Source organism: Aspergillus heteromorphus (assembly GCF_003184545.1).
Source record: "Aspergillus heteromorphus CBS 117.55 chromosome Unknown BO70scaffold_19, whole genome shotgun sequence".
In the NCBI taxonomy this organism is placed as follows: Eukaryota; Fungi; Ascomycota; class Eurotiomycetes; order Eurotiales; family Aspergillaceae; genus Aspergillus; species Aspergillus heteromorphus.
The window spans coordinates 552,469-576,476 of record NW_020290424.1 but is presented as its reverse complement, the minus strand read 5'-3'; the positions used below and the strand labels follow the sequence as shown (position 1 = coordinate 576,476).

The window sequence follows — 24,008 nt, the reverse complement described above, 5'->3', positions numbered from 1 at the left end:
GGAGGATCATTGATAGTCAGTCCTAGGAGAGATCCTTCCAGATTATTTGAGACCAAGAGCAATCCTTTCCCAAACAGCCTTCTTTCTTTTAACATAAACAGTCAGAAAGCTGCGTCGAAAGATAGTCACAATGGTAGTAGCTTGAACCCAACAAGTCTCCGAATTTGTACATATCTCCGCCCATGCAACGGCTTAGACTTTCGTCCGAAAGAGTCGGCAAACGGGCGTTTTGCCATTTCCGGAATGAGCCGGGGCTCCATACTATGCAGCTCAACCCTGAACAGACATTCCTGTTGTTTCTATCCCATACCCACGAGGAAACTCAAAGGTTGTGGGCCGGGACAGCCTTACTACATCCACCGGATTATTAATCTTGGGTACGGCCAGCTTGGCCATCGAGCCAATCAAGCCAGTCAAGCCAGTCAAGCCAGTCAATCAGTTTCTTCGTGGCTTTCCCCATCTCCACATTGCTGATCAGTGGGGTATTCTCACGGGTCAGGTGAAAGGGTGATTGAAGAATCCGCCGCGTGCTCCTGGGTCGGGGCATGTGTTGGGGAAGCCGTTATCCTGGGCGCTCGTCTGGTACAACTCCAATGGCTTCTCTGTTCCTCGGTTCGGGATAATCTAGATACGGTCGATCAAGGCGTCCCGGTTGGTCAACCAGTCGCTGCACCACATTGCGGCATCGGGCACTTCCCAGCACAGTACAGTGTCGCTCGGTAGTGTGGTAACCAGACAACTCCCGAGATCACCTGAGATCCACGGTACGCATCTTGCTTTATCTAACCTTCTAGGTGATCGGAGCAGAACCCAGAGAGTACGGCCGAATCCATTTTGGACCCCAGGGAATGCATTCAAGACAACCTGGGCTGAGACAAAAACCAGAAACACCATTTCCGGGTCTTAGCATTCGCCGTCCTGAGTAGGCGATTAGTCGGTTTAGTGTTGAGCTCCGAGGATAAGATGGGCCCTGATCCCATCGCATAGTCCTTATGCTAAGATAGTATACCAGTGGTGCCACTTGTCTCCTGCCTAATCAGACATAGCAGCCGTTCGCATTGGCCATCGAGTGCATAGGTTTCAGAAATAAACTTCAGGTACGGAGTACATACATGTGGATCGAAAGTCTAACGACCTTAGGTTGATCTCTCTCCTCGTGCGACTCTCTTTTCTCGGTCGTTCTCTGCTATATTCAATTTCCACAGGCCATTTCAGGGACCCGGTTGGAGCCGACGAGTTCAAGGCTGAGAGTTTAATCCCCCCTCCCATCGGCAAATTAATATACACCTTTTGAAACACGCATCCACCCCGACACTACTACTGCTTTCCTAAGCTCCATACTGTCTCTTGCCAGTGGCCAGGCCCTACGGAAAACCACTCAGGCAGTCGACATTCAACGGATACAAGTCCGAGGGATTGGTCCGTCAACACGGCCTTCCTGAGAGTCCAGCCCATCCAGCAAATTGTAATGGATTGTGTGACAATTATTCCTGTTTCACCAGTCCTCTAACCACTGATCCACCTAGACATCCTGTCGGCCATTCAGTCAGTCAACAAGGTGCGTATGAAACTCTGATACTCCCAGTGAGAATAAGCCGTTGTCAAGCAACTGTGTCCAAGCCAGCAGACTTCCTTGATGTGGGTAAGTACTTATCCACACTGCTCGGTCAGTCCAGCGTGCACAGCATTAAAATCAGAGTCTATTAGACTTGGTTCACGTTTCACACGGATACCAGGTCTATTCAATCATGCCATACAGGGTACCATGCCATGATAGATAAATGGGAAGGGAACCACAAAGAAATGTCCAAGTAGTATAAGGGGATAGAAAAATAGTATAAGAATACTAATAAAGAATAAGAAGAAGATTAAAGACAATAATAGTGAGGCAGGACAGCATCTAAACCGCCTTCTTTTTCTTCTTTGCCATTTTTTGAATTTCCTTTCTTTCACAGATACAACAACGCCCGCTAAACACTGATATCTTTCCATTATACCGGGCATGGTGGATCAGGGCTTGAGGAAAGAAAAGTAAGCATACATGCACGCAAAAGAATATGAACCCGGGGACGGGGAGGGGAAGGGGTGTTTGTGTGTGTGTGTGTGTGTGTGTGTGTGTGAGAGAGAGAGAGAGAGAGAGAGAGAGAGAGAGAGTAGAATGATCATGCAGATACAATTACATTGAGGACCCTTTGTCCTTTCCTACCCAACACTGGCCCATCTACCCCAATCCTGGACCACCGACTGTCCATGTCAGCGTCTCTTGCGGAGACGATGCTCCTTGCCTTTCTTAGACTTTTTCTTGCTCTTGTCTGCCGGCAGGACGAGCGGTTCGTCCTTCATATTCCATTCCATGAACTGTACCAGATAGTTATCGATATGCCCCGGCTGAGGCTCGATGTCCACGGGCTCGTCAACCGCATGCACCTGCGGCGAGGTAAAAAGCTGCGGTCCAGGAGTCCCCGTGCTCGTGCCGGTTCCTGCTCCTGTTGCCCCATCATCAGGACCGACCGCGGGCCCTGTGGCCAGCGGGGTTCCGGCCTGGGTTTGGCCCGGAGTGCGGTCGTCGAAATCACCATCGTCCGCATGCTCCAATTCTTTCTGAGCATTCTTGGCGGCGTCGATATCTTCCTTGTCTTCCGCTTGTTCGAAGACACGGGCAGTACCTGAGACGCGGTTCTCAAGCACCCTGTCCATGGCTGCGCTAGCCTCATCATGATTCTCAAGGATGTCATCGGTGTCAATCATGTCGCGGACATCCAGTTTGGTGAAGTAGTCGGTGGTGAATTCCCCCTCTTGGATGATGACGTCGTCTAGCATCCGCTTCTGGTTGGCTTTGCGGAGGATGTTGGACTCGATGGTATACTCCGAGACGAACCGGTAGATATGCACGTCACGTGTTTGCCCAATACGGTGGCAACGGTCCTGGCATTGCTTGTCCATCGCGGGATTCCAGTCCAAATCGTAGAAAATGACCGTGTCGGCGCCTGTCAGGTTGATACCCAATCCACCAGAACGGCTAGATAGGATGAAAGCTAGAATGCGGTCGTCGTTGTTGAAGCGATCTGTGAGGATCTGACGCTGTTCGACCTTGGTGGTACCATCCAGTCGGAGGTACCGGTGCCCGTGGATGTTGAGGAACTGTTCCAATATGTCGAGCATCTTGGTCATCTGAGTGAAAATCAGGGCCCGGTGGCCACCTGCCTTAAGATCTCGCAACAGCTTATCAAGTCTCTGTAATTTTCCGCAGTCGTACTGCAGAAGCCTTTTGTCTGGGAATGCGATCGACAGACGCATCTGGGCTTCATGGAATGGATCGTATGGTGGGAATCTCTCCTTGCGGGTGAGATATCTGGTTTCTATGGGAGTCAGGGCTGCCTCCGTTATTCCAGAGGCAACTGCAGCGGGGGTAACGCAGGCAAACCGCTGAACATAGCCATCCATTGCCTGAGATCGTTCCTCAACAGATAAGATTATCGATGCGAGGATGGACGACCGGCTCGACAGCCAGTCGGCCAACGAGCGTTTCCGCAACGGTCCATTGGAGGTTGGCTTCTGTTTGCTGTCGGCCGTGAGGAACTCGATAAGACTGGATCCGTACACTGGGCGACGACCATGGCGCTTCGACTCAAAATAGAGGCACCTTTCCAGCTCTGCCATCCTTCTCTTTCTAGACTCGTTCTCTAAAGCCTCCAGCGTGGTCTGCACTGTGGTGCCGTTAAAGTTCATCTGCCAGTTGGTCCGGTGGTACTGGCGTTCTCGGAGCGTGTTGAAGGGCCCGTAAGCCATAAGCCGGGTGCTATCGTCGGCCAGTCGTCGAGAGATGTCTTCTCGCGAGATTGGTACTAAGTTGAGGAAGTCCAGATCGAGCCTGGTAAGCGGGTGCTCATACAGCAACCGCCGTCGAATGAGAAGGTCTTTGATCTCATATTCCGTGGCCACGGATCGAGGCATTGCAAAGGACGTAGATATGGGCCGAGTTTCAAAAAGGTCCGGGTGATTGCAGACCTTCCTCAATTGCATTAGACAATTTATGATGGACAGATAGTTACCTGATGCAAGGGTTTCTTTCGTTTGCGCCCGAGACATAAAGCCATCGTATAGGAATCGCTGGCGCTTTGAAAGTCTACAATAGACGACATGCTCGTACTTGGCAGGCATCTGCTTCTCAACATCGGCTTTAAGACGACGTAGGATGTAAGGTCGCAGTACAGTATGCAGCTTTGTGACCACCTGTTTTGCCTCGTCATCCATCGTTTCTCTGCCATGCTCCAGAATTTGCTCCACGGGGCGTCGGAACCATTCCGAAAAGTTCCTCAAATCAGCAAAACCTTCAATTCCCTCGTCATCTCCGTCCGAGGGCATCAGAAAGAACAGCAGTGACCACAGTTCCGTCAGGTTGTTCTGTAGCGGCGTACCCGTAAGTAGGAGTCGGGCGCGGGTCCTGAATGTAAGTAGTGCCTGCCACCTTTGCGAGCGGAAGTTTTTGATGTTGTGCGCTTCATCAAGGATCATATAATGCCAGCCCCTTCTCTTTAAGACTTGTTGATCCTGTAGAACCAGTTGGTATGACGTGATCAAAACGTTCCAGTTTGAATCATCCATCCACCCCTTGCGCTTTTGTCGGCGCTCTTCTTGGTTTCCATAATAAGTCATGATCTTGAACCCAGGACACCACTTTTTGAACTCCATTTCCCAGTTGAGGATCACACTGGTAGGCACAACGACAAGGTGCGGGCCCCAAACCTCATGCTCCACGGCCAAGTGCGCAAGCAATGCTATCGTTTGGATGGTCTTACCGAGGCCCATTTCGTCTGCGAGGATACCATTTATATGGTTTGTATAAAGACCTGCAAGCCAGTCCAGACCGAAATGCTGGTATTCTCGCAGGGTCCCACGAAGAAGATGGGGCACTGGCGTTTTCAATCCAGGAGCTGGAGATTCACCTGGCTGCGAAAGTTTTTCTAAAGCTTCGTAAGATGAGACTGACTCTGGTTCTGATGGCTTCGTGGCAAGCGTACCAGGGGAAGCCTCAGCTTCACTTGAGGGCTCTCCGCTCTGATAAGCCTCATTTTGAATGTCCTCATTATCTTCAGGGAGGTTCGACTGGGACAGTTCATCGGAATCGTCAGGCAAACCCGTATCGTCATTGTCAATGGTGTCTGTCATTTCAACGTATGTCTCACTTTCGGCGAGGAGGGGTGCAGGAGTCGACTCAGGGGCGGATTCAAGTACAGACTGGGAATCGGAATCACGAGCCACTTGGATGGCAGGATCACAGGCAAAATCTGGAGCAGAAATGTCTGATTCCCGGGGCATCATTTTATCTCGTGCTGGGCCATTAGGCACAAGGGAGACTTCGTCGGGATCCTCTGTCTCATCTTCCTCATCTTCCCCAGCTGATGTTATTTTTATATCGCCACCCCCACCACCACCACCATCATCGAAGTTCCCAACATCGCCATGCTCATCAACATCGTCAGCATCGCTCTGTTTGTCGTTATAGTCCAGTGCCCTCTCCTTCGCCGAAAAAAATCCTAGCAATCCAGGGCCATCGTCGCTCGCGTCGTCGTCAAAGTCCGCTCCATCAGATTCCATATCCTCGTCACTATCGCCCATATCGTCGTCCATATCGGTAGACTCCTCTTCGCTGTCGTCCATGAGAACTGGATCAACTTCTTCAAGCTCAGGCTGCTCTTCCGTCGAGAGATCAAGTGTCTCGGTAGTATCCTTGATGGGGTTAACGTCGGAGGCGTTGCTCTGATCTGAGGAATCTGTGGCATCTGAAGCTACAGACTCATGATCGGAGGGTTCTCTATCGTTGGGAAGATTGGCGTACTTCAGCCGGAGCTCCTCTGCCGTTAGGCCTTCATCACCATTATCACCAAGTTTATCTTCGTCTTCACTCTCCGAGTCTGTAGATGACATATTATCTTCGTCCTCCGGATCATCAGATACTTCATCTGTCTCAACTTGCTCCCCATCGCTGGAGTCGGGGGCATCGCTTCCGACTTCTCCCAGGATCTCCATGCGTCGCTTCTCGAAAAGCATTGTGGATTGTTTGATGGCACGGTCCAGGGCCTGTTGGTCTTCAGCTTTCCGTTCTTCCTCCCAACGTGCTAAACGCATCCGGTCCACTTCAGCTCGAGCTAAGTCAAACATCTTTTGGAGATCCTTGGCCAGCTGCTTGCGTTTTCCACGCATTTCGTCCTGCTGTTCCCGGAGGATATCCTCCGGGTCCTTGTTCCGCTTCCTCCATGCATCAGCACACCATTGAGCGAATAGCCTTGCCGTGTTTCGATGGCGCTTGTGTTCCTGGTCAAGAAGCTTCTTGAAATACAGTGCATGCGCGACAAGGTGGTCTTGGTGCGAATATTGCTGCGATGGCTCCCCTTGTTGCTCTGGCAGATACGCGGAGCACACCTCCGGACTTAGAAGACCTCCCGGCTCTGCTGCCACGGCTATTCGACGCCTCTTAAGAGCCTCCTCTAGGGCATCAGCTGATGTCAGCATCGAGGAATCTCGCATTTTTCTATCCTCGCTCTCAATCCACTCCTTGAAGGAGCTGTGTCTTCGTGGAGCCACAACGTGGCCTGGATGATGAATCCCGAGCGGCGGTCTTTTGACCTTAATCCGCAGGCGCGGGACTCGCTGGTCATCATCATCTGCATTCTCAAAGCCGGTCTCGCCAGCCCCAACCAGTTTCGCTGAGGCATTATTCAAAGATGAACGATGTTGTCGGTTAGAGGCGGTCACACTGAAATTTGAAGTCCGACGGAAAGTGCCAGAGCCGTAGGATCTCGTTCGCGCATGAGGTTGGCCGGGAGCTGGAGACTGCGAGACACGACGTCGCCTACTGGCCGACCCCCTTGTGGTTGTATTCCGTGGGGACCCATTGACTGTGGCGCTTCCACCAACCGACCTCCCATTTATCTCCGGCTGGGAGAGGGGCGTCGAAAGTGGCGACGACGCGATTCCTCCCGAAGAACCGGAGACACTCTTCCTTATAACCTTATGATGGGCCGCGCGCGTGTGCCTCTTATCAGACGGGCTCTGCAAATCGGTGCTGAGCGCGTTGACTCGGGAGGACTTACGCCTTCCATCCTGGATAAACGATGTCGGGCCATCGACGCCGGCCTTCTTCCATGGAGGCGAAGCTGGACGAGAGCTGGATCGGCGAGAAGGGGTAGCTCCGGCAAGTTTCCGTTTTTTGGAGGGAGGTCCTTCGAACTGATCGGAGGCGGCTGCAGGTTCGCCTTCTTGGAGGTCGGCGGGGATTGAATCAGAGTTCACCGGATCGGTTGGAAGGTTGGACGCAGGAAGGTTGGTGGGAGCGGCCTCGGGTTTGGGGGTCACGCTTTCATCTTGATGGGAGATTCCGTTTGGGCTGCCGTTTTGCATGTCTTGTAACCACGGAGACAGGGGCCCTGTGCACAGCTGACCCCAGTTTTCCCAGCGAGGACGCGGTCGAGATGGGAGAAAATGGCATCAACAGGTAGCGTTAATTGAGTAGAGGTGCCACGAGGAATTTGGCATAGTTATCGTCACGGGAGCGCGACGGGTGGACGAAAAACCACTGGGGATGGCGAAAATGCGTGAAGAGGTGGTTTTTTCGTACGGTGACGAAGAGGACGGGGGGGGCATGTATGTAAGCATGAAAGCTCTCAGGTAAGCCGTAAGCAGCCTAGTACGGAGCCGTACAGGGACTGGGGGGGGGGGTCGAGTAAGGTAAGGTAAGTAAGGTAAGGTAACTTGGCAGTTAGGTACTGTTAGTAAGGGTATGGCGCCTCAGGCTGTCCAGAATTCTCCAGGGCTCCCACCAATCAGGGCCCCTCAAATCCCGTCATCGAAGTCCGCTTGCACTTCATCCCATCATCCATGGCCGTCTGAGCCTTCTTGTCCATCCCTTGTGCCAAACCCTCTCCCATCCTTATCACACGGTACAGCAATCACTGTCAGTCCCCGTCGCCCTTTCTTCATGCATCCTACCTCTACCATCAAGATTGATCCCATTGCTAATTTGGAGGTGCAGATGCTGACCCAACGAATCTTGACCCGGCGCCTGCCCCAGGTGGCCGCCCGGTATACCGTGCCTCGCGCCTCTTTCTCACACGTCCGAAGTCTCGCGGCTACGGGCGGGGAAGACCCTTTGCAGGTAGGATGCGCCCTACCATTCTGATCGCTACGTGCCTCCGCCAATTAACACCTCCTGATTCTATCATACAGAACGGCAACTACCCGAACCCGCCCCGTGTCAAGCGCGCCTTCAGAGATCCGTACGGCGACTGGTGGGACAAGCAGGAGAGGCGCAACTTTGGAGAGCCCGTTCACGAAGACAACGAAATCCTTGGTGTCTTCAGTCCCGAGCAATATACGCATGTCACGGCTCGCAAGGGCCTCTTCCAGCTCGGCGCGTTTGTCGTAGCCTTTCTGGGACTGTGCGGCACTGTCAGCCTTTTCTACCCAGACAAGCCCAGCGTCCCCAAGACCTACCCGGATGGGTTGGAGAAGGAGCTAGGAGGCCCCGGAGCTTCTCCCGTGAGTGGATGACCCGTCTGCCAATGCAAGATCCCCCCTATGCTAACAAAGGTCCGTCAGGCCCGCAAAACCGGCGACTCTTGGTGAGCGGCCTTGGCCTTGCCGTTACTTGAAATCCTGTGTAAATAAATACAATACGAAATGCTTTCGGTCGACCTCTATGGATTATTGTCTTTCAATGTCGATGCATACGAAGAGGGCTAATCTTTGGCATTCGAGCTTGCTGGTGTATTTTCTGGGTTTCCGATGCCGGCGGTACCAAACCCCCTTTGCCGAGTCACCCTTGTAGGCAAAGTAGACGACTGCCTATACTACGAGTGAGGTTCTCTCGTGCAGGTTTCGGACAAGCATGATACAAACCTAGGTTCCTCCCGATGATCGCCTTTGAAAGAACTGTGGATGGGGGAGGCAAACGACGGATCAGTTCCCATACATGTGAAAAAACTGCTCTATACTGGACGGGGTCGGTACCCAGTTGGCCAGTGGGATGTAGATAAGAGCGGTCTAGACAAGAAACCCAACCGCCCACTACTTTTGACTGTATCTACGGGGTGCCAGATAGGCATTCCAGTATGTAGATGAAATCTGAGACCAAGGCGCAATAGGCCCTGGCTCTCTCGTATCGGCAGTATTTTGTTTCTCTGGTCCAGGGGTTTGGTGGTTGGCGATGGTGCGACTGGTACCAACACGACTACGTCAGTCGCCTCGGGGAGCTTTTTTCTGTTTCAGGTGCAGCAGAGCAGACCAACCGCCACAACAACACATCGCCCCCCCTTTCTTCCTTGTCTCTCTCTAACCGCCAAAATTCCCCCCGGGGCACCTCCCAACCAATTTGGACCTACCTCCTCGATTCTGAGAATTGAGGGTATTTGTCCAGGCCCCATCCCGTGTGATATTTCCTCCCATCCAATGCTGGTGGTTCGATCGCAACTCACCCTATCCCATGGTCCCTCCCGCCCTCCGCTCCTCCCCTCATCCGCAAACGCTGCAAGACCTGGACAGAGCCCCGAATAGCCACCTCTTCGCCCATGTCGACAGCATCTAGCCAGTCCCGAGGCATCAACCGACGGATTAACAGCCTTCAGAATGAATCCCGCCATTCGCGCAGTCTCTCGGGGTCACGCAGGCGCCCCGTCAACTCCTCGACTGCCTACAACTACGCTCTCCGGGTAGCCTACCTCGCCTATCAACTCCAACCTCGTTCGCGTCGGGTACAGAGTGTGCCGGCTCCTCAGAGGCCCAAACGGACCTCTACATCGTTTCATGACCTGATGAGCGATTTTTCCCTGGTGCGGGATTCCAAGAGCACCCGGATCCCCCATGGGTTCATCGCGGAGCTGGAGAAGAGGCTGACAGGTGTCCTGATCGGCAAAGAGAAACGGAAAGAATACCAAGATACGCTGGTCGTGAGGACGTTCGCTGCCTTTCTCAATACTTTGAAGGACCAGTCGTTCAAGAAGCGCATGGAAAAGGACCGGCGGGCCGAAGACCTTGTTCTCATCTTCTACTCCAATGCGACCAAAGAACTGAGTAAAGGGAAAGACCCGGAAGATGATCATTGGAAGTTGATGGTAGACAGACATGTGGCTCTCTTCGTTCGTCTCTTCGCACTCATCCTGAGGGATCATGACTGGGCAAAAGAACGACCTGAGCTGGCGAACCGTCTGTCAGTGTTGGAGAACAAGCTGCTCTCCCAGGATCAAGATCTCGTGCAGACGAATGGTACTTCTACGGTGGAAGTTGTTGCTCCTCTCAGCAATGATGTCAAGGATATGCCACTTGTGCAGCACGTCGCGAGAATCTTTGACGTGAACTTAAGTCAGGTACAGGCGGACATCGGCAAAAATAAAGCGACATGGACTGCCAAGGCGGCTCTTCAGGATCTGAAAGCTTACCAAGCCCATTTGAATCTCAAGACTCGGAGGACCTTGTCTCGGGAAGACTTCGAGAATGAAGAAGTATATGAGCTTTGGAAAAAGAACGAAGGCCCCGAGTTGTCACAGATGATGCTTGCCATCGTGCAATCGAATCCTGAACTCGCTAAAAGTACTCCAGGGAGTGTGCTTCCGAAGTTCAACTCGAATGCCGGTGATCAGGACCTGCCGGGGGAGTTTTCAAGGACCAATTCCGACAGGCCGTTGTCGTATGTCATAGATCCGTCTGTGGATCTCAGTTCGCTTTCCTTGGGGGACGATGGGGCGGATGCTTCTGACGAGTCTGATACATATACGTACATACCCCAAGATCCGAGGTTTATGTATAGGTTTATACTGGCCCAGACTCTCAGCCATGACCTCAAGGATCGCGAGCTCGAAGCAACGCAGGCTACATCCGAAGGCCCGTCTATGAGGCTATTCTCAAAGCAGTCAACGGAATTTTTGAATGAGGTCTGCCATCGCTGGCGAATTCCAAATTTTTCCCGGATAGTCTTGTTTCTGGATGTTGTCCGGTCCAAATTTGTGGATAATGAGATCGATCTCAATACACTTGATTCGGCTTTCACTATTGTCAAGGAACCACCCTCTGAAAGCAAGAAGCGTAGTAGCTTCGTGGCTTCAGCCCTTTATGACAGACAAAAGTGGACCATCCACGACCTTCTTCTAATGCAACAGATATTGTCCTCTCTTCACGAGGCTCTCCTGAGGGAATTGTATGATGTGATGATGGATTGCTACGAAGGAAAGCCCCGTCCGATTGGTCCAGTAATGTATGTACTGGAGAGCCATATTCAATTGGATCCCAACTACACGGAGGATTTGGAGGACATCGAGCGTTTCCGATCATACGTACAGGACGGGCTCGCGCAGAAAGCGGCCGAGAAATACCAAGAACTTCTCGGACAATTGATTCCAGTCCAGCCAGATTCTTGGGAACTGGACCACGTAATCCAGCTCTGCGATGCCATTACCAAGCTGGCCCAGAAGATCAGAAAGCGCTATCGAAATAATCCTGAGATTATGGGGTAACCAACTCCGAGTCCAACACGTATGTACACCTCGCTAACTCGGTTCCAGGGTCAATCCTTACCTAATCTTACTCTCCAACGTTCTACCCATATTCTCCGAGGACGCTCACGAGATGGTGGGCAGGATAATTGAGCTGGAGAAAGTGAGAGGCGAGGAGACGGATATCGAGGATGGATTTGATTTGTACAAGCGACTAGCGGATGTGCGCCGCCTTTTCACCGAGGCACTTCCCGAGTACGTTCCCCATCACTGGCTGCGTTGCTGTAGCCAATTCTGTGCTAACATGGAGTTTAGCGCCACCTTCCCATTCCACGTTGAAGGCCTGATGGAAGAGTTCGTCTGGCGGTGGATCCGCCTGACTGATCAGAAAGTCGTGGACTGGGTAGAACAGGCCGTTAAGCAAGACGCTTTCACCGTTCGAGCCGACGGCCTCGAAGAGGTAGTCCCTGAGGAAAACAGACATAGCGTGTCAGTGATCGACATATTCCGCTCATTCAACCAAGTCGTAGAGCAGATGATTTCACTTGAGTGGGATGATGATTTCCAGTACGCAAAGTTCATGACCGCTTTGTCTAAATCCATCGGGAGCGGTGTGGCAAGGTATTGCGAATCTTTGGAACAGATGTTCGCTAGGGAGATGGATCGACTGTCTCCTGACCAAGAGGCAGCTATGAACCAAACCGCTCAAGAGAAGCTGATGCAGCTAGCCAAGGAAGCATGGACGAGCAAAGAGAAAATCGAACCGTTCCAATTCTTTCCCGAGGTATGTTCGACGGATAAACACCGCTTTTGCCCGAATTGAGTTTGCTAACTAGGATGAACAAATAAAATAGTCTTTGGTTAAGCTCAACAACGTCGAATATGCCCTTTCTCAATTCGACAAGCTCGAGCACGAAATCAATGTTGATGGTTGCGCGGAGGTTCTAGCGAGGCAGGCTCAGCCTCAACTCCAGAAGATCCGTAGATCTACCACCTATGTTTTCACTATCAAGGTTGTGGAGGCGGAGGACCTAAAGGCCTGTGATATGAATGGAGGAAGTGACCCCTATGTCGTACTCGCCGACGAATATCAGAAGCGTATAGCAAAGACTCGCATCATTTACAACAACCTCAATCCGCGGTGGGATGATGCCGTCGACATCACAACGCAAGGCCCACTCAATATCATTGCAACGATCTGGGATTGGGACGCAGTCGGGGACCACGACTATGTTGGTCGGACTTCCATCAAGCTGGACCCAGTCCATTTCAGTGACTTCTTGCCACGAGAATATTGGCTCGATTTGGATACGCAAGGCCGGTTGCTGCTTCGCGTGAGCATGGAAGGAGAACGCGATGACATCCAGTTCTATTTTGGCAAAGCATTCCGGACGCTGAAGCGCACGGAGCGGGATATGACCCGCAAGATCACGGAAAAGGCAAGTAACATCCGGGCCCTCTTTGGTAGACGTAGGGTTCGTCACTAACCTCAAGCCGTATAGCTCTCCGCTTATATCAGCCATTGTCTCTCGCGTCGGACGCTCAAATCACTACTATCCAGAGGACTAAGCATATCCAGCGTGTCCAACTTTTTGAACCGGAACCGAGCCCAGTCAACAACCGCAACACCGTCGAATGCAGACGTGGAAAACGCGCTGACCCCCTTATTCGACTACTTCAACGACAACTTTGCCATCATGAACAAAACACTCACCTCGGAGGCTATGAAAATGGTAATGGCACGCCTATGGAAGGAAGTTCTGGCCACAATCGAGAGTCTGCTGGTGCCTCCGTTGTCCGACAAGCCATCTCATCAAAAGCCTCTTACTATGCAAGAGGTTGACGTGGTCTCGCGCTGGCTCGTACTCCTTTTGAACTTTTTCCACGCCATTGATGAGGAAACCGGTGAGGCTAATGGTGTTTCCATCGATATTTTGAAGTCGCCCAAGTACCACGAAATCCAGACCCTGAACTTCTTCTACTTCGAGTCTACTGAGACCCTCATCCGCACCTCCGAGCGAATGGCCTCGGCGACGATATCCCGGCAACAGGCCAACAAGAACCGGGTATCGGCGCCGCCGCACCTTGGCGCCGCCGGGTCTGGCAGCGTTCTGGGCCTTCCCAGCGCCCGTCGCGCCAAGAGCATCATGCTCTCGCGCAATCTGGGCACTATGAAGAAGATGAAGGAGGAGAAACGGCGGGAAGCCCAGGCGGAGCCGAATGACGACATGATCCTGCGCATTCTGCGCATGCGTCCAGAAGCCGCGGGCTATCTGCGCGATCGCAGTCGGCAGAAGGAGCGACTGGCCGCGGCAGCTGCGGCGGATGCCATTGTGAAGCAGAGCCTGATGGCGGGGGCCGGGGGTCGGATGACCGGGACCCTAGGCCGACGATGAGACTCGGCCGTTCTACCATTGTTTCTGATTCCCCTGTCACTCGCAGCGTTCTGTCTAGTACTGCTATCTTGTTTCTTGTCTTTTCGCTTTGCGTTCCAGCATGTTGCGGCATCATTTGGCTACTTTGATATGGACGTGATGATTCCCAAATCTAGTTTGTTTGCAATTCAGGGAGCCATTAACCTGCGGGTTGGACGTTTGTTTGGGAAGTTGTCGAGTTTTACATAGCATAATGATAGTTAATCACAGCAGCAACACCGCACCGCACTGGAAACAATCAGGATGACGTTGTAGGGAGCCACTACCACGGTAACCTTATCAACAAACAACCATGGGTTTTCCCCTTGAATATCTGCGTCAACGATATATAGACAACTACAACCTCGCCTAAGCCAAAGCGATGCACTCGATCTCCACGGGCACACCCTTGGGAAGCTGCTTCACAGCAAAGCATGAGCGCGAGGGCTTGTGGGCAAAGAACTGGGCGTACTCCTTGTTCATCTCATCAAAGTCGGCCATGTCGGCGAGGAGGACCTACGCAACCCGCCAGTCAGTCCGGCAACCAACCAACAACCCGCTCCAACAGGAAAGGGGCGGAGAAGAAAGAGAACGCACGGTAACTTTGAAGATCTTCTCGACACTGGAACCGGCCTCCTCGACAATGGCCTTGATGTTCTCGCAGCAGAGGCGGGTCTTCTCGGTGATAGAGCCCTCAATGAGGACGCCGTCCTTGGTGAGGGGGATCTGGCCGGAGAGGAAGATCTGGCCGTTGACCTTGATGGCCTGGGACTGTAGGGCAGTGTGAGTGTCTGCTCCGTCTGTCTGTCTGACTTGACTGTCTGTCTGTTCGTCCGTCTCGGGGAGATGTGGGATGTTCTAGGGTGGGGCAGTTCTTACGTAGGGGCCGACGGCTGGTGGTGTAGATTGAGAAGTCAGTCAGTGCATGGATTCATTTGTGGTCAATTCGCTGCGTTGGTCTTGTAGGTACAAAACAAGGTAGGTAGGTAGATAAGGGTGCGAGGTAGCCACTTACGCTGGGCGGCGTGGGCCGTGTGGACGATGTCGAGACCGGTGGACATGGTGGCGATGTGGTGGTGGGGGCCGATGGGACGAGGAAGGTAAACGTGGAGGGGGGGAAGGAAGAAGAAGAAAAGCGAGAGGAGGCAAGCCGGGAGAAAAGGACGCGAGAGCTACAGCTGAACATGAGGGGGAGGGGCGGCGAGGGGCGGGGGGTTGGAAAGACAGAGAGTTGTTCCCGCGGGAAAGTCGCGGGAGACAAGACGTGCGCGCCCCGACATCGGTACTAGTACTCCGTACGTAGTACCTTCTATACCCGTTCCACATATAGTCGTCTAGACAGGAAGTGCGTTTTGTACCGAGGCATTATGCCATGATAGGTGTTCGTCTCGACGAATAAGATAGCAGAGGATAAGGAAATAAATTATGGGTGGTAGTTATGTCATAGGCATCGTTACTATACAGGGACACATCTCATACTACAACAATATGCATCTGCATCAAAGCAAACATTCCACGCCATCAAGGTAATGGGTAATGACACGACTAGACCGCCGCGTTATTTCCCAGCTTCCCCAGCTTCTGCATAAACGAAGCTGTCTGTTCTGCCGAAAACCCAAAGAATACCGGTCCATTGAAGATGACGCTGGCTGTCCGTTGGTCCGGTAGACCGCGGGCATCAGGCGCCGCTCCGCCCTTCTGCTCTGCAGAATCACCGGGTCTGTCCGCCTCGTTCGCCTCGTTCCCTGATTCCACCTTGTTCTGGGCAGGAGTGGTCTCTATCTTCGTTTTCGTTTTCGGCACTGGGTTTTCACCCGAGGGCGCACCATGCCCGAAGGGACAACGACCTTTCTTGGGCGCCGTCTCAGGTGGCCCCGGGACCGGGTCTCCAGGTGCCATGGAGGGCAGATCTGCAGCCGCTAGATTGGGGGGGTGAGGGGATGCAAGATTGATGGAGGCCGCGACGGGTGCAGCTGGAGAATGAGGAGGAGAGGTGTTGGGTGGTAGAGGTGTTATAGGGACGGATATCCCCCAAGGCCTGCTTGGGGATTCGCCAACCCGGATTTCACGCATAGGCCGGTCGAAATGGCCTGTCCTCTCTTCCTCTTCCTGTTCGGCCTCGCCTCCCCCCTCCTCCTTCTCCTCTTCCTCCTCCTCCTTGATCGGGGGATGCAAATCCGTTTTCAGGCCAACTTCTTGCGCCCATTTTTCAACCCGTTCGGCAGATGAACTGGAAGGTGCCGTACCACTTTGGCTTTGTTCCGGAAGGAACGCCCGATGTTTAGCGGACAGGCCCTGGATCATATTGATAAGGTTACCATATTTTGCATCTAAGTGCCGCATGGTCTGGGAGTCTCGTTGGTACCGTTGGACACAGATAGCGTGGCTTCTAGGGATCTCGTGCTTGTGTCTCTCAACATAGTCGGCAATCTCCTCTGGACTATGCTGGTCTAGATACCTTATGGGACACCGAGAGACCGGGCATCGAGTGGCCGACGACCGCGTCGAGGGGGCTCGACTGGAGCGCCTGTCACTCTGCTCAGCCTTGATAGGGTCTAGGTCACCATGTCCGCATGCATCACCGTTCTGGTCCGTCGGGGTATTCTCGACCCCACTGGGCAGCCCATTCTCAGGGGTCTTATTGTTATGCTTCGCAAAAGGGCAACGCAAACTGCCCTGCGTGCCCTTGGTAGTGAAGTCTTTTTCTAGGGGCGCAGGCACTCCGGCTCTCGTCGCAACAAGACACGAGTTGAGATCGGAGAGCTGCTTGGCTTCATGTGGTGGTATGATAGATTGGTAGCATGTCAGCCCTTCCGTTATGGCGGTAAGGGCCAGGTCTCCTACGTTTCCAGACTGGGCAAGCGCCTTTACTACGTCCGGAGGCTTTATGGTTTGCTTCTCACCAAGGTCGAACTCGGTATAGCGACCTTGAATTTTATCTGCGACGATTTTCGTGTGGCCGTCGACCCCGCCGGGAAGCTTTTCTGCTAGCTTGAGATACTGTGAAGACGTTAGCGGCGCATTTACACAGAGCATGGAAAAGCAAGTAAGGTGTGTCAAGTCTCATCAGATAATACATGATATTTCCGTCACCGCCGCAGATGCGACTCCTGATCTAGAGCTAATCATTTTTTCTCATCCTTTGGGAGACAGTTGGGAGTGTGGGAGGGGATGAGAGGGCAGTGCAAGACTGGGAAGTGTTGGGTATGTACCTCGTCAGAGGCATATTTCAGCCTTTGCTGCAGGCTTTTCTCCCTGCAGCTGAGTTGCTGGGTGGTCAGCAAAAGAGCTTCGAAAGCTCTGGCGAGGGTCTCGAGTTGGTGATCATGCTGCATCTCTGCAACGATAGGTGCAGGAGACATCATGCGTCAAGACAAAAGGTTACGGTGTGTTGAATGGCAGTACATCAGACGATCCAGAGCACTTCTGCGCAGCGCAGAAGTGCGGAATGAAAACATCGAGGGGGGAATGGATGGGGGAGGGAGAGGCAGAATAGCCTCAAGGCGGCTTAAATACGCGGCAGGCTAAGCGAGTTGGCCCGTGCGAGTCACGTGATGCCCGGGATCAGGCAACCAGATCACTGGGCTGGGTCAGGAACCCCGACTGGACAAGTCTTGGTGGGCTGGTTGGGCAAGTCCTCGATAGGCTTCGAATTGTAATTTGTGGCTCAAGATGCGCTGGACTGACCGGGCTGAAGTACGCCCCGTGTCTCCCATATGTATGGTAGATACTCTATAGCTGGTGGTGTGACATCAGGCATGCATCTAGGCGGCTCATCCCGTTCCATCATGTGAGGTGGGTTGTATCATTGGACCGATTGAAGCTGGCTGCTGGCTACTATAGTGCTACCCTGACACAGTGGGGACAGGCCACTCCGTCTGTTTGACTTCACTGTTGTGAGCATGCAGCGCTGCGTGAACCTACATAGGCAGCCAGGGAAGTTTATATATATACGGGTACTACCAGTGGTAACATAAAATTGATTTGGGCTAAAGGACATTAAAGCATGACTTTTTTCATCAAGTAGCCCGGCTAGCTCAATCGGCAGAGCGTGAGACTCTTAATCTCAAGGTTGCGGGTTCAACCCCCGCGTTGGGCTTTCGTTTTTACATTTTTTACTTATGACCCTGGCTACTGAATTACTCTTCATCAGCCCGATAGGATGAATACTACTTACTACCGGGTTAGGGGGGAGACGGGAGGCGAGGACTCTGTACCAGCTATCTTCACCACCTCTTCCCCCAATATAGATATCAATGATTGCTCTCCGTCGCCTAACAATGCAGCACCTCTTCCGCGCACAAGTAGCCCCTCCTACGGCGGTATATATGTGTGGGCGCGTATTTCACCAAGTAAAAACCCGGGAAAGCTGATACATATCAGAGCCTCGCCTGGCCGGTCTTTCACATGTTCCAGGTGAATCTTGAGGTGGAATGGACGAAAGTGCAAGTGTTCTACTGCTTGTCCACCCTGTTAAAAGGTGATTCTGGACCACCCAGTTATCCATCCGTGCGCACATGGGCGCGTCCGCGCCATGCATTAGTACCATGCAAGTGCAGCCACAATGCTACCACACCTTGATACAGTGCATAGAAGTACTCAGTGCTAGCTGAAACGTCCGAGCCCACATGCACGGTACCCGAGCATATAAGTACATATAATGTATCCATCCTGTATCTCTGCAACTTGTCATACGCGTGGTACCTTATCCGAACATATTCCTGGTGGAGTATGATTGATGGTACCTGGATTCATGCTCAAGAAACATGCGCACTGGCACCTACAGTAGTAATAGGACTAAATGCGGGTGGGTATGGGCGATTAATTAATATCTGGCCCCCTTCTAATTGACCCCGATGACCGGGGTTATGTACGGAGTATGTAAGTACTTGGCTAAATCCCACCAAAAGCTTGATAATGATAGGCATCTCTGCCCTAAACAAGAAGGTCTGGCGAAGTCTCCACTCATCTCTTCAGCTATGTCCTGCAAGTAGATATGTGAGCTGTGAAGAAAAGAACATTCCAGCCTTATGTCTGCGCCACACTCCCGTTCGGATTGCAACGTTGTCCACAACTAGAGAGTCAGCGAGTCAGAAAACTGCCCCGGGTGATATCTAGGTGTTCCCAGCACTGTACTTCTCAATCATCTATGTCGCCCTCGATATCCTTAAACAATTCGTCGCTAGATGTTTAGATGGGTCGATTTGACCCTGGGAGGCCAATGCATTCCAGTCAATCAGTAACCCGACTTCGCCTTCCCGACGAAGCTGCGATGACAGGCGGATCAGAGCAGCAGCGAATTGAAGGTAATGCATTCCGCCAAACCATAGATACCCCCAGACACCCCGTTGTTTATGCCATTGGACCTGTTGTGTATGCGACAATTATTCTCAGACATGAGGCCAGTCTAGACCACGGGAGGACGGCGGAAGAAGGGATGATCACGGCCCGAAGCAATGTGTGGATATTTGTCCATACTTGGTCCACATCCGGAAGTACAGAGTAGATACTACAGCCTATGGCAGTTAGGATTGAGTAGATCAACACCCCACCCCATTAAAAGCAGAAACGGACCAACGGCGCCTCTGATGCTGCAGGTCCGGTCACCGCCGCTCCCTGTCCTAGTAATTAGCCGGATATGCGGTAATTCACGGGCGTGAGGGATGACCAGCATGCCACCTCATAAGTTACTGGATAGATGTATTCCTTCTAGCGCCGAATCCCCGCCAGCAAATCGCAGGGCTTATCGTGCCCGTCACGGCGATGTGGCCATCCTGATTTGATTTGGGTGGACGGAGGTCTAGAAGCGACTCGTCAGTCCAGGCACTGTAAGACCTCCCACCTGGAGATGTTGTTGCTATTAATTGCACGAGACGAGGACGTCACGGAGGACATTATTTATAGAATCGGACTGCGAACCACGGGGACGATCAGACAGAGTATTTTCGGACGGGACAGGTACAACTAGTACATAGCCAGCCGTACCGGGGTGGGGGGATGGAAGCGACACAGTTGTGCGTGGGGTTTCAGCCCGGCATCGTGGCGTTTGTGGTTCGTAGCGGAGAGACTTTAGTAAAAGTAAGGTAGTAACTATGCATTGTGTACGATACGACCAGATAAAGCGGTGCTCATTCGCTCGGCCTGGATACCCGATGAGTCGCAGTAAAGGGGCGAAATCATGAAAGGCTCTGTCTGCCCCCCCATGGACTCTCCCACCTGAATGATACTCGGGCAGATCCGAGCCCGTCGGGAGGGAGGTGTGGGTAGATAGATACCAGTACCTATCTATCCAGGTCTCTCTGCGTTCTTCCCAACCCGGAAAAAAGCCTTACCCATGAAACCCCCAATCATTGTCCTTTACTCAACTGCTTGAGAGAATAAGGATTGACGGCAGATCAGTTCTATTAGTTACCAACCCCCTGTTGTGGAGCGGTAGATAAATAATAGATACTAGATACATACATAGTACACAGTACACAGCAGTTACTATGATGATCCCCGGCGGGAATTCGATCCACCCGGAAGAGAGATGGAGTGATAGACATGGCCTGCCCGGACTACAGACAGTCCGACACTGGCGCCCATGCCCGTCTGGGTATCTGGGTGGTACATCATGGGTACCCTATTATCCGGGACCTACAAAGTACCTACCCAGCAGGTATGGTAATGATCAAGGTTGCGGTGCATATCTATCTATACAGTACCTCGTACACACCGTAACTTCTCACGGCGTTAGGTTGGTGGCACTAGGGCTAAAGGCATGGACGAGAAATCGACGTGTGGCCGCGCAGAGTAGATACTAGTCACTACTACTTACTAGAGTAAGTTAGTTAACTATCACCACGCGAGCCCAAGGAAAGGCCAGTGAGGGGGCCGGAAAGACGCCCTTCAGCAGTAAAGCGAGGGGTGCATAACCTGGAATCAGTGACTTGCATCATGGCGCCATGGGGAGGGGCAGGCGAGTCGTACTACCCCTCCGTCCTCGATAGGTGGCCGATATAGTTCAGCCCGGAGGAGGGGTGCCCGTCCCTCCCACGGAAGAGATCGCGACGACGAGCGAACTGATCACATCCCTGACTCACGCCGATGGGCTGATTGGGAGTCTGGATGTTGAAAAGGTTCTCGATTCGCGACGAACGTCGGAGGGGAAGAGTTGATGGGGAGCCTTGAGGAGGGGAGGCCGGTTACTGGTTAACTACTGGTTACTACTAAGGTACCACCTACGTACTAGGTTACCATACCGACGTGCAACCCGCTCCCGTAAGGACTTTACTTACCCATCCTCGAGATGGATGCAATGCCGAGATATTTGGAGGACATTGGAGAAGATAAAGTGTCGTAGACAGTCCACCTATCCTGTATCTGGAATCGGACCTATTTGCAGTACAAATTTGAGGTCTCCCAGTATGCACGTGGCTGTGGACAAGAAATGACCGAGCCCGGAAAGTTACATACCGGCCATGACAATACCACCAAGATGGATGCCTTACTTCCTGCCTGCCTATAGATCTTCAACTACTTAATTTTTTTTTTTTTTTCTTTTTGGAAATTTCCTTCCCCTCCCCTCCTCCATCCTGCTTTTTGCTTATCACGCCGATTTCACTATTTTTACCTTTTTACGATCTTTCCTCACCCCTCACCTCCTTGTCGGCTTTTCTCTCCTCTCCCCCTCCCCCCCCCTCTCTCTTCTTTTTTTCTTTTCTTCTCCTCTTCCCTCTTTTCATCATGTCTCAACCGACCACCACACCCCCCCTCCAACCTCCTCATGCCACCGCCGCCGCCCAAGTCGGACAGTCCTCCACCTCTCCCGCCAGCGCCGCCGAACTCGCCAGTCTTAAAGTAAAGCTGCGCGGGGCGTTGCGCCAGTTCCCCGACTTCCCGTCCCCCGGCATCTTGTTCGAAGATATCCTCCCGATCTTCGCCGATCCTACGCTGCACGAAGCCCTCGTCCGCTGCTTGGAGTTGCACATCCTCGCCAGCAACGGCAACCAGAAGCCCGATGTGATCGTGGGGCTGGAGGCCCGTGGTTTCCTGATGGGACCCAGCTTGGCCCTGCGCATGGGCGCCGGCTTCGTCCCCGTCCGCAAGCAGGGCAAGCTCCCGGGCCCCTGTGCGACCAAGGGCTACCAGAAGGAATATGGCGAGGACTTCTTCCAGATGCAGTCCGATGCCATCAAGCCCGGTCAGAAGGTCATCGTGGTGGACGATATCATTGCGACTGGTAGGTTTTCATTGCGTTGGCGAATGGCGCGAAATTTCACAGCTGACTCAACACCCCACAGGCGGATCTGCTTATGCGGCTGGTGAACTTATCAAGGATATGGGCGGTGACCTGATGGGCTTCGTGTTCCTCCTCGAGCTCGAGTTCCTCAAGGGACGGGACAAGCTGCCCGCTCCCGTCTACACGCTTCTCACCGGCCAGGAGGAGAAGATGGCTTAATGACCCTATGCTATGACACAAAATTTTGTTTCCTATCTCTGTTCGGTGGTCTGGTTTTATGCAAGCAAAGCTCAAAACAGAAAAAAAAAACATATATATGCTCAAAAATTGGCTCGCCAGGGCAAATCGCTGGTCATGCCGCAATGCTGGATCACACCCATGCGGCGGCTGCAATCCCGATCGGGTTGACCTCGATGCAACGGGATGACTCGCTACCAAGGAGAATCGCATCGCATCGACAGATGGTTGGCATTGATGGGGAAAAATAGCAGTTGGCCAACCGCCAGGAAACGACTGCCATTTAAATATAGGCCGTCGGGGCCCAAAGAGTTGGAATACTTGGCCTTCAGCGGAGTCGATTCCAGAGGGTATGATTTGACTTTTCTACAACGCCCCCATACTTTTATAGACTACATGAAATACCAGTGATGCAACATGCATCTGTTCAGATCTAAGTCTATCGCTATGCATCATAATTGAATAGATTTGACGATGACTTCCTGTCATCACAAAGATTGATATAGCAGCAAACCTCAACCCACCACACAAACAGCAAGTGAGTGTGTGTGTGAAAGAGAGAGAGAGAGAGAAAGCGCAAACGCTAATAATACAAGCCATCGATCACATCATATCACCCCACCTCACCTCACCTCACCCCACCCCACCCCAATTCAATTCAAGGGAATGGATGGCCTCATCGTCTTCTCGGCCCAACGACCCGGGAAGCCAATTGCCACCGACTCGCGAATCGCACGATTCATCCGAGGGATGTACTCTTCCTTCGGCGGAGCCCGCTCAACCCGATTCTCATCAACGTAGACCAAAACCGGGATCGTGTCAGCACCGGTACTCTCCGCACCAATCCACTGGATGATCTCAGCCTCCACCACCCACTTATTGTAACTGCCCCTGCCCTGCTCCCGCTCCCGAATGGCGGGGGACACATTGGTGTCTCCCTCGACGGTCAATGGCGCTGCCCGATCCACCCCCTCATACCCATCGAGCACGCGTTCGTCCTTGTCATCCATGGCGTACAGCACGCCATACACATCGTCGTCCTCCGACTCGGGGATGTCGGCATCAAGTTGCCGTCCGACGCGCATTTCCGCGGGCGGGAGGACATTCGCGTAGCCAGCCTGGCAGATGAGCCAGCGCCAGCGTGGGAGACGGGCGATGGCAAGCGGGATCGAGGAGGCGGGGTTGTGGATGCAGCGGGAGGACATTTGGGTGGGAGAAAGGTTGGAGCCGTAGGCGAAGTAGAGGGGTTTGGTGAACGTGGGAGCCGGGGGGGTTAGGGTGGTTTTGGGGGCAAATTGTGTTTCTGTTGTAGTTGTGGTGGTTGTGGTGGTCAAGGAGGAGGAGCAGGAGGTGATGTTGATGATGGTGGAGGGGGTGGAGGGGTTTTCCTGGAGATGCATTTTGGCGCGTTTAGGATTCAGGTGTCCTTTGAAGAAACGGATGAGAGGGATTGATTCTGGTTCAAATGTACCCAAAGTAAGAGAGTGAGTGGACTGGAAACCGGATCTCAATCAAAAGAAGGAGAAAGAGAACACGGGGTCGACAAAACAAAGTAACAAGCAGGCCCGATTAAGAGAATGCGGGGGGTCTGTGACAGCGTCAGTAAAGATGGCAGGTGGGTGGATGACACGACCCGATACTTATACCAAGTGC

General features: G+C 52.7%; 8 protein-coding genes and 1 non-coding gene across 9 annotated transcripts; 5 read left to right on the top strand and 4 right to left on the bottom strand.

Annotated features, from left to right (window-relative positions):
* Positions 1 to 1,890: 1,890 nt before the first annotated feature.
* Positions 1,891 to 7,577, bottom strand: swr1 (putative SNF2 family helicase/ATPase (Swr1)). Its single transcript, XM_025543635.1, has one exon. The coding sequence runs from the start codon at positions 7,399 to 7,401 to the stop codon at positions 2,254 to 2,256; it is 5,148 nt and encodes a 1,715-aa protein (XP_025397898.1). The 5' UTR covers positions 7,402 to 7,577; the 3' UTR covers positions 1,891 to 2,253.
* Positions 7,578 to 7,876: 299 nt separating this feature from the next.
* Positions 7,877 to 8,671, top strand: BO70DRAFT_318172 (uncharacterized protein). Its single transcript, XM_025540408.1, has 3 exons — positions 7,877 to 7,954; positions 8,033 to 8,155; positions 8,227 to 8,671. Exons 2-3 carry the CDS (start codon positions 8,033 to 8,035, stop codon positions 8,548 to 8,550), a joined length of 447 nt encoding a protein of 148 aa, XP_025397897.1. The 5' UTR covers positions 7,877 to 7,954; the 3' UTR covers positions 8,551 to 8,671.
* A 641-nt stretch (positions 8,672 to 9,312) lies between these two features.
* Positions 9,313 to 14,167, top strand: BO70DRAFT_363691 (C2 domain protein). The gene is made up of 5 exons (XM_025543634.1): positions 9,313 to 11,500; positions 11,553 to 11,738; positions 11,799 to 12,267; positions 12,338 to 12,922; positions 12,986 to 14,167. Exons 1-5 carry the CDS (start codon positions 9,567 to 9,569, stop codon positions 13,877 to 13,879), a joined length of 4,068 nt encoding a protein of 1,355 aa, XP_025397896.1. The 5' UTR covers positions 9,313 to 9,566; the 3' UTR covers positions 13,880 to 14,167.
* On the bottom strand, positions 14,053 to 15,092 carry BO70DRAFT_363690 (YjgF-like protein). Its single transcript, XM_025543633.1, has 4 exons — positions 14,913 to 15,092; positions 14,777 to 14,790; positions 14,495 to 14,668; positions 14,053 to 14,413 (listed from the first exon to the last, which is right to left on the bottom strand). Exons 1-4 carry the CDS (start codon positions 14,956 to 14,958, stop codon positions 14,267 to 14,269), a joined length of 381 nt encoding a protein of 126 aa, XP_025397895.1. The 5' UTR covers positions 14,959 to 15,092; the 3' UTR covers positions 14,053 to 14,266.
* Positions 15,093 to 15,442: 350 nt separating this feature from the next.
* On the bottom strand, positions 15,443 to 17,232 carry BO70DRAFT_372433 (uncharacterized protein; the record flags this gene model as incomplete). The annotated part of the gene is made up of 2 exons (XM_025544851.1): positions 15,443 to 16,897; positions 17,110 to 17,232. 2 exons carry the CDS (start codon positions 17,230 to 17,232, stop codon positions 15,443 to 15,445), a joined length of 1,578 nt encoding a protein of 525 aa, XP_025397894.1.
* Positions 17,233 to 17,915: 683 nt separating this feature from the next.
* On the top strand, positions 17,916 to 18,466 carry BO70DRAFT_363689 (uncharacterized protein). The gene has a single exon (XM_025543632.1). It carries the CDS (start codon positions 18,060 to 18,062, stop codon positions 18,315 to 18,317), a length of 258 nt encoding a protein of 85 aa, XP_025397893.1. The 5' UTR covers positions 17,916 to 18,059; the 3' UTR covers positions 18,318 to 18,466.
* Positions 17,924 to 17,996, top strand: BO70DRAFT_t208. The gene has a single exon. It is a non-coding gene; the product is annotated as a tRNA-Lys (tRNA).
* A 3,156-nt stretch (positions 18,467 to 21,622) lies between the features above and the next one.
* On the top strand, positions 21,623 to 22,337 carry BO70DRAFT_294904 (adenine phosphoribosyltransferase APT1; the record flags this gene model as incomplete). Its single annotated transcript, XM_025539492.1, has 2 exons — positions 21,623 to 22,118; positions 22,180 to 22,337. 2 exons carry the CDS (start codon positions 21,623 to 21,625, stop codon positions 22,335 to 22,337), a joined length of 654 nt encoding a protein of 217 aa, XP_025397892.1.
* Positions 22,338 to 23,017: 680 nt separating this feature from the next.
* On the bottom strand, positions 23,018 to 23,605 carry BO70DRAFT_258106 (gamma-glutamylcyclotransferase family protein; the record flags this gene model as incomplete). The annotated part of the gene is made up of 1 exon (XM_025538876.1): positions 23,018 to 23,605. A coding segment is annotated over one exon (588 nt), but the record flags the coding sequence as incomplete, so codon positions are not given.
* Between the last annotated feature and the right edge of the window lie 403 nt (positions 23,606 to 24,008).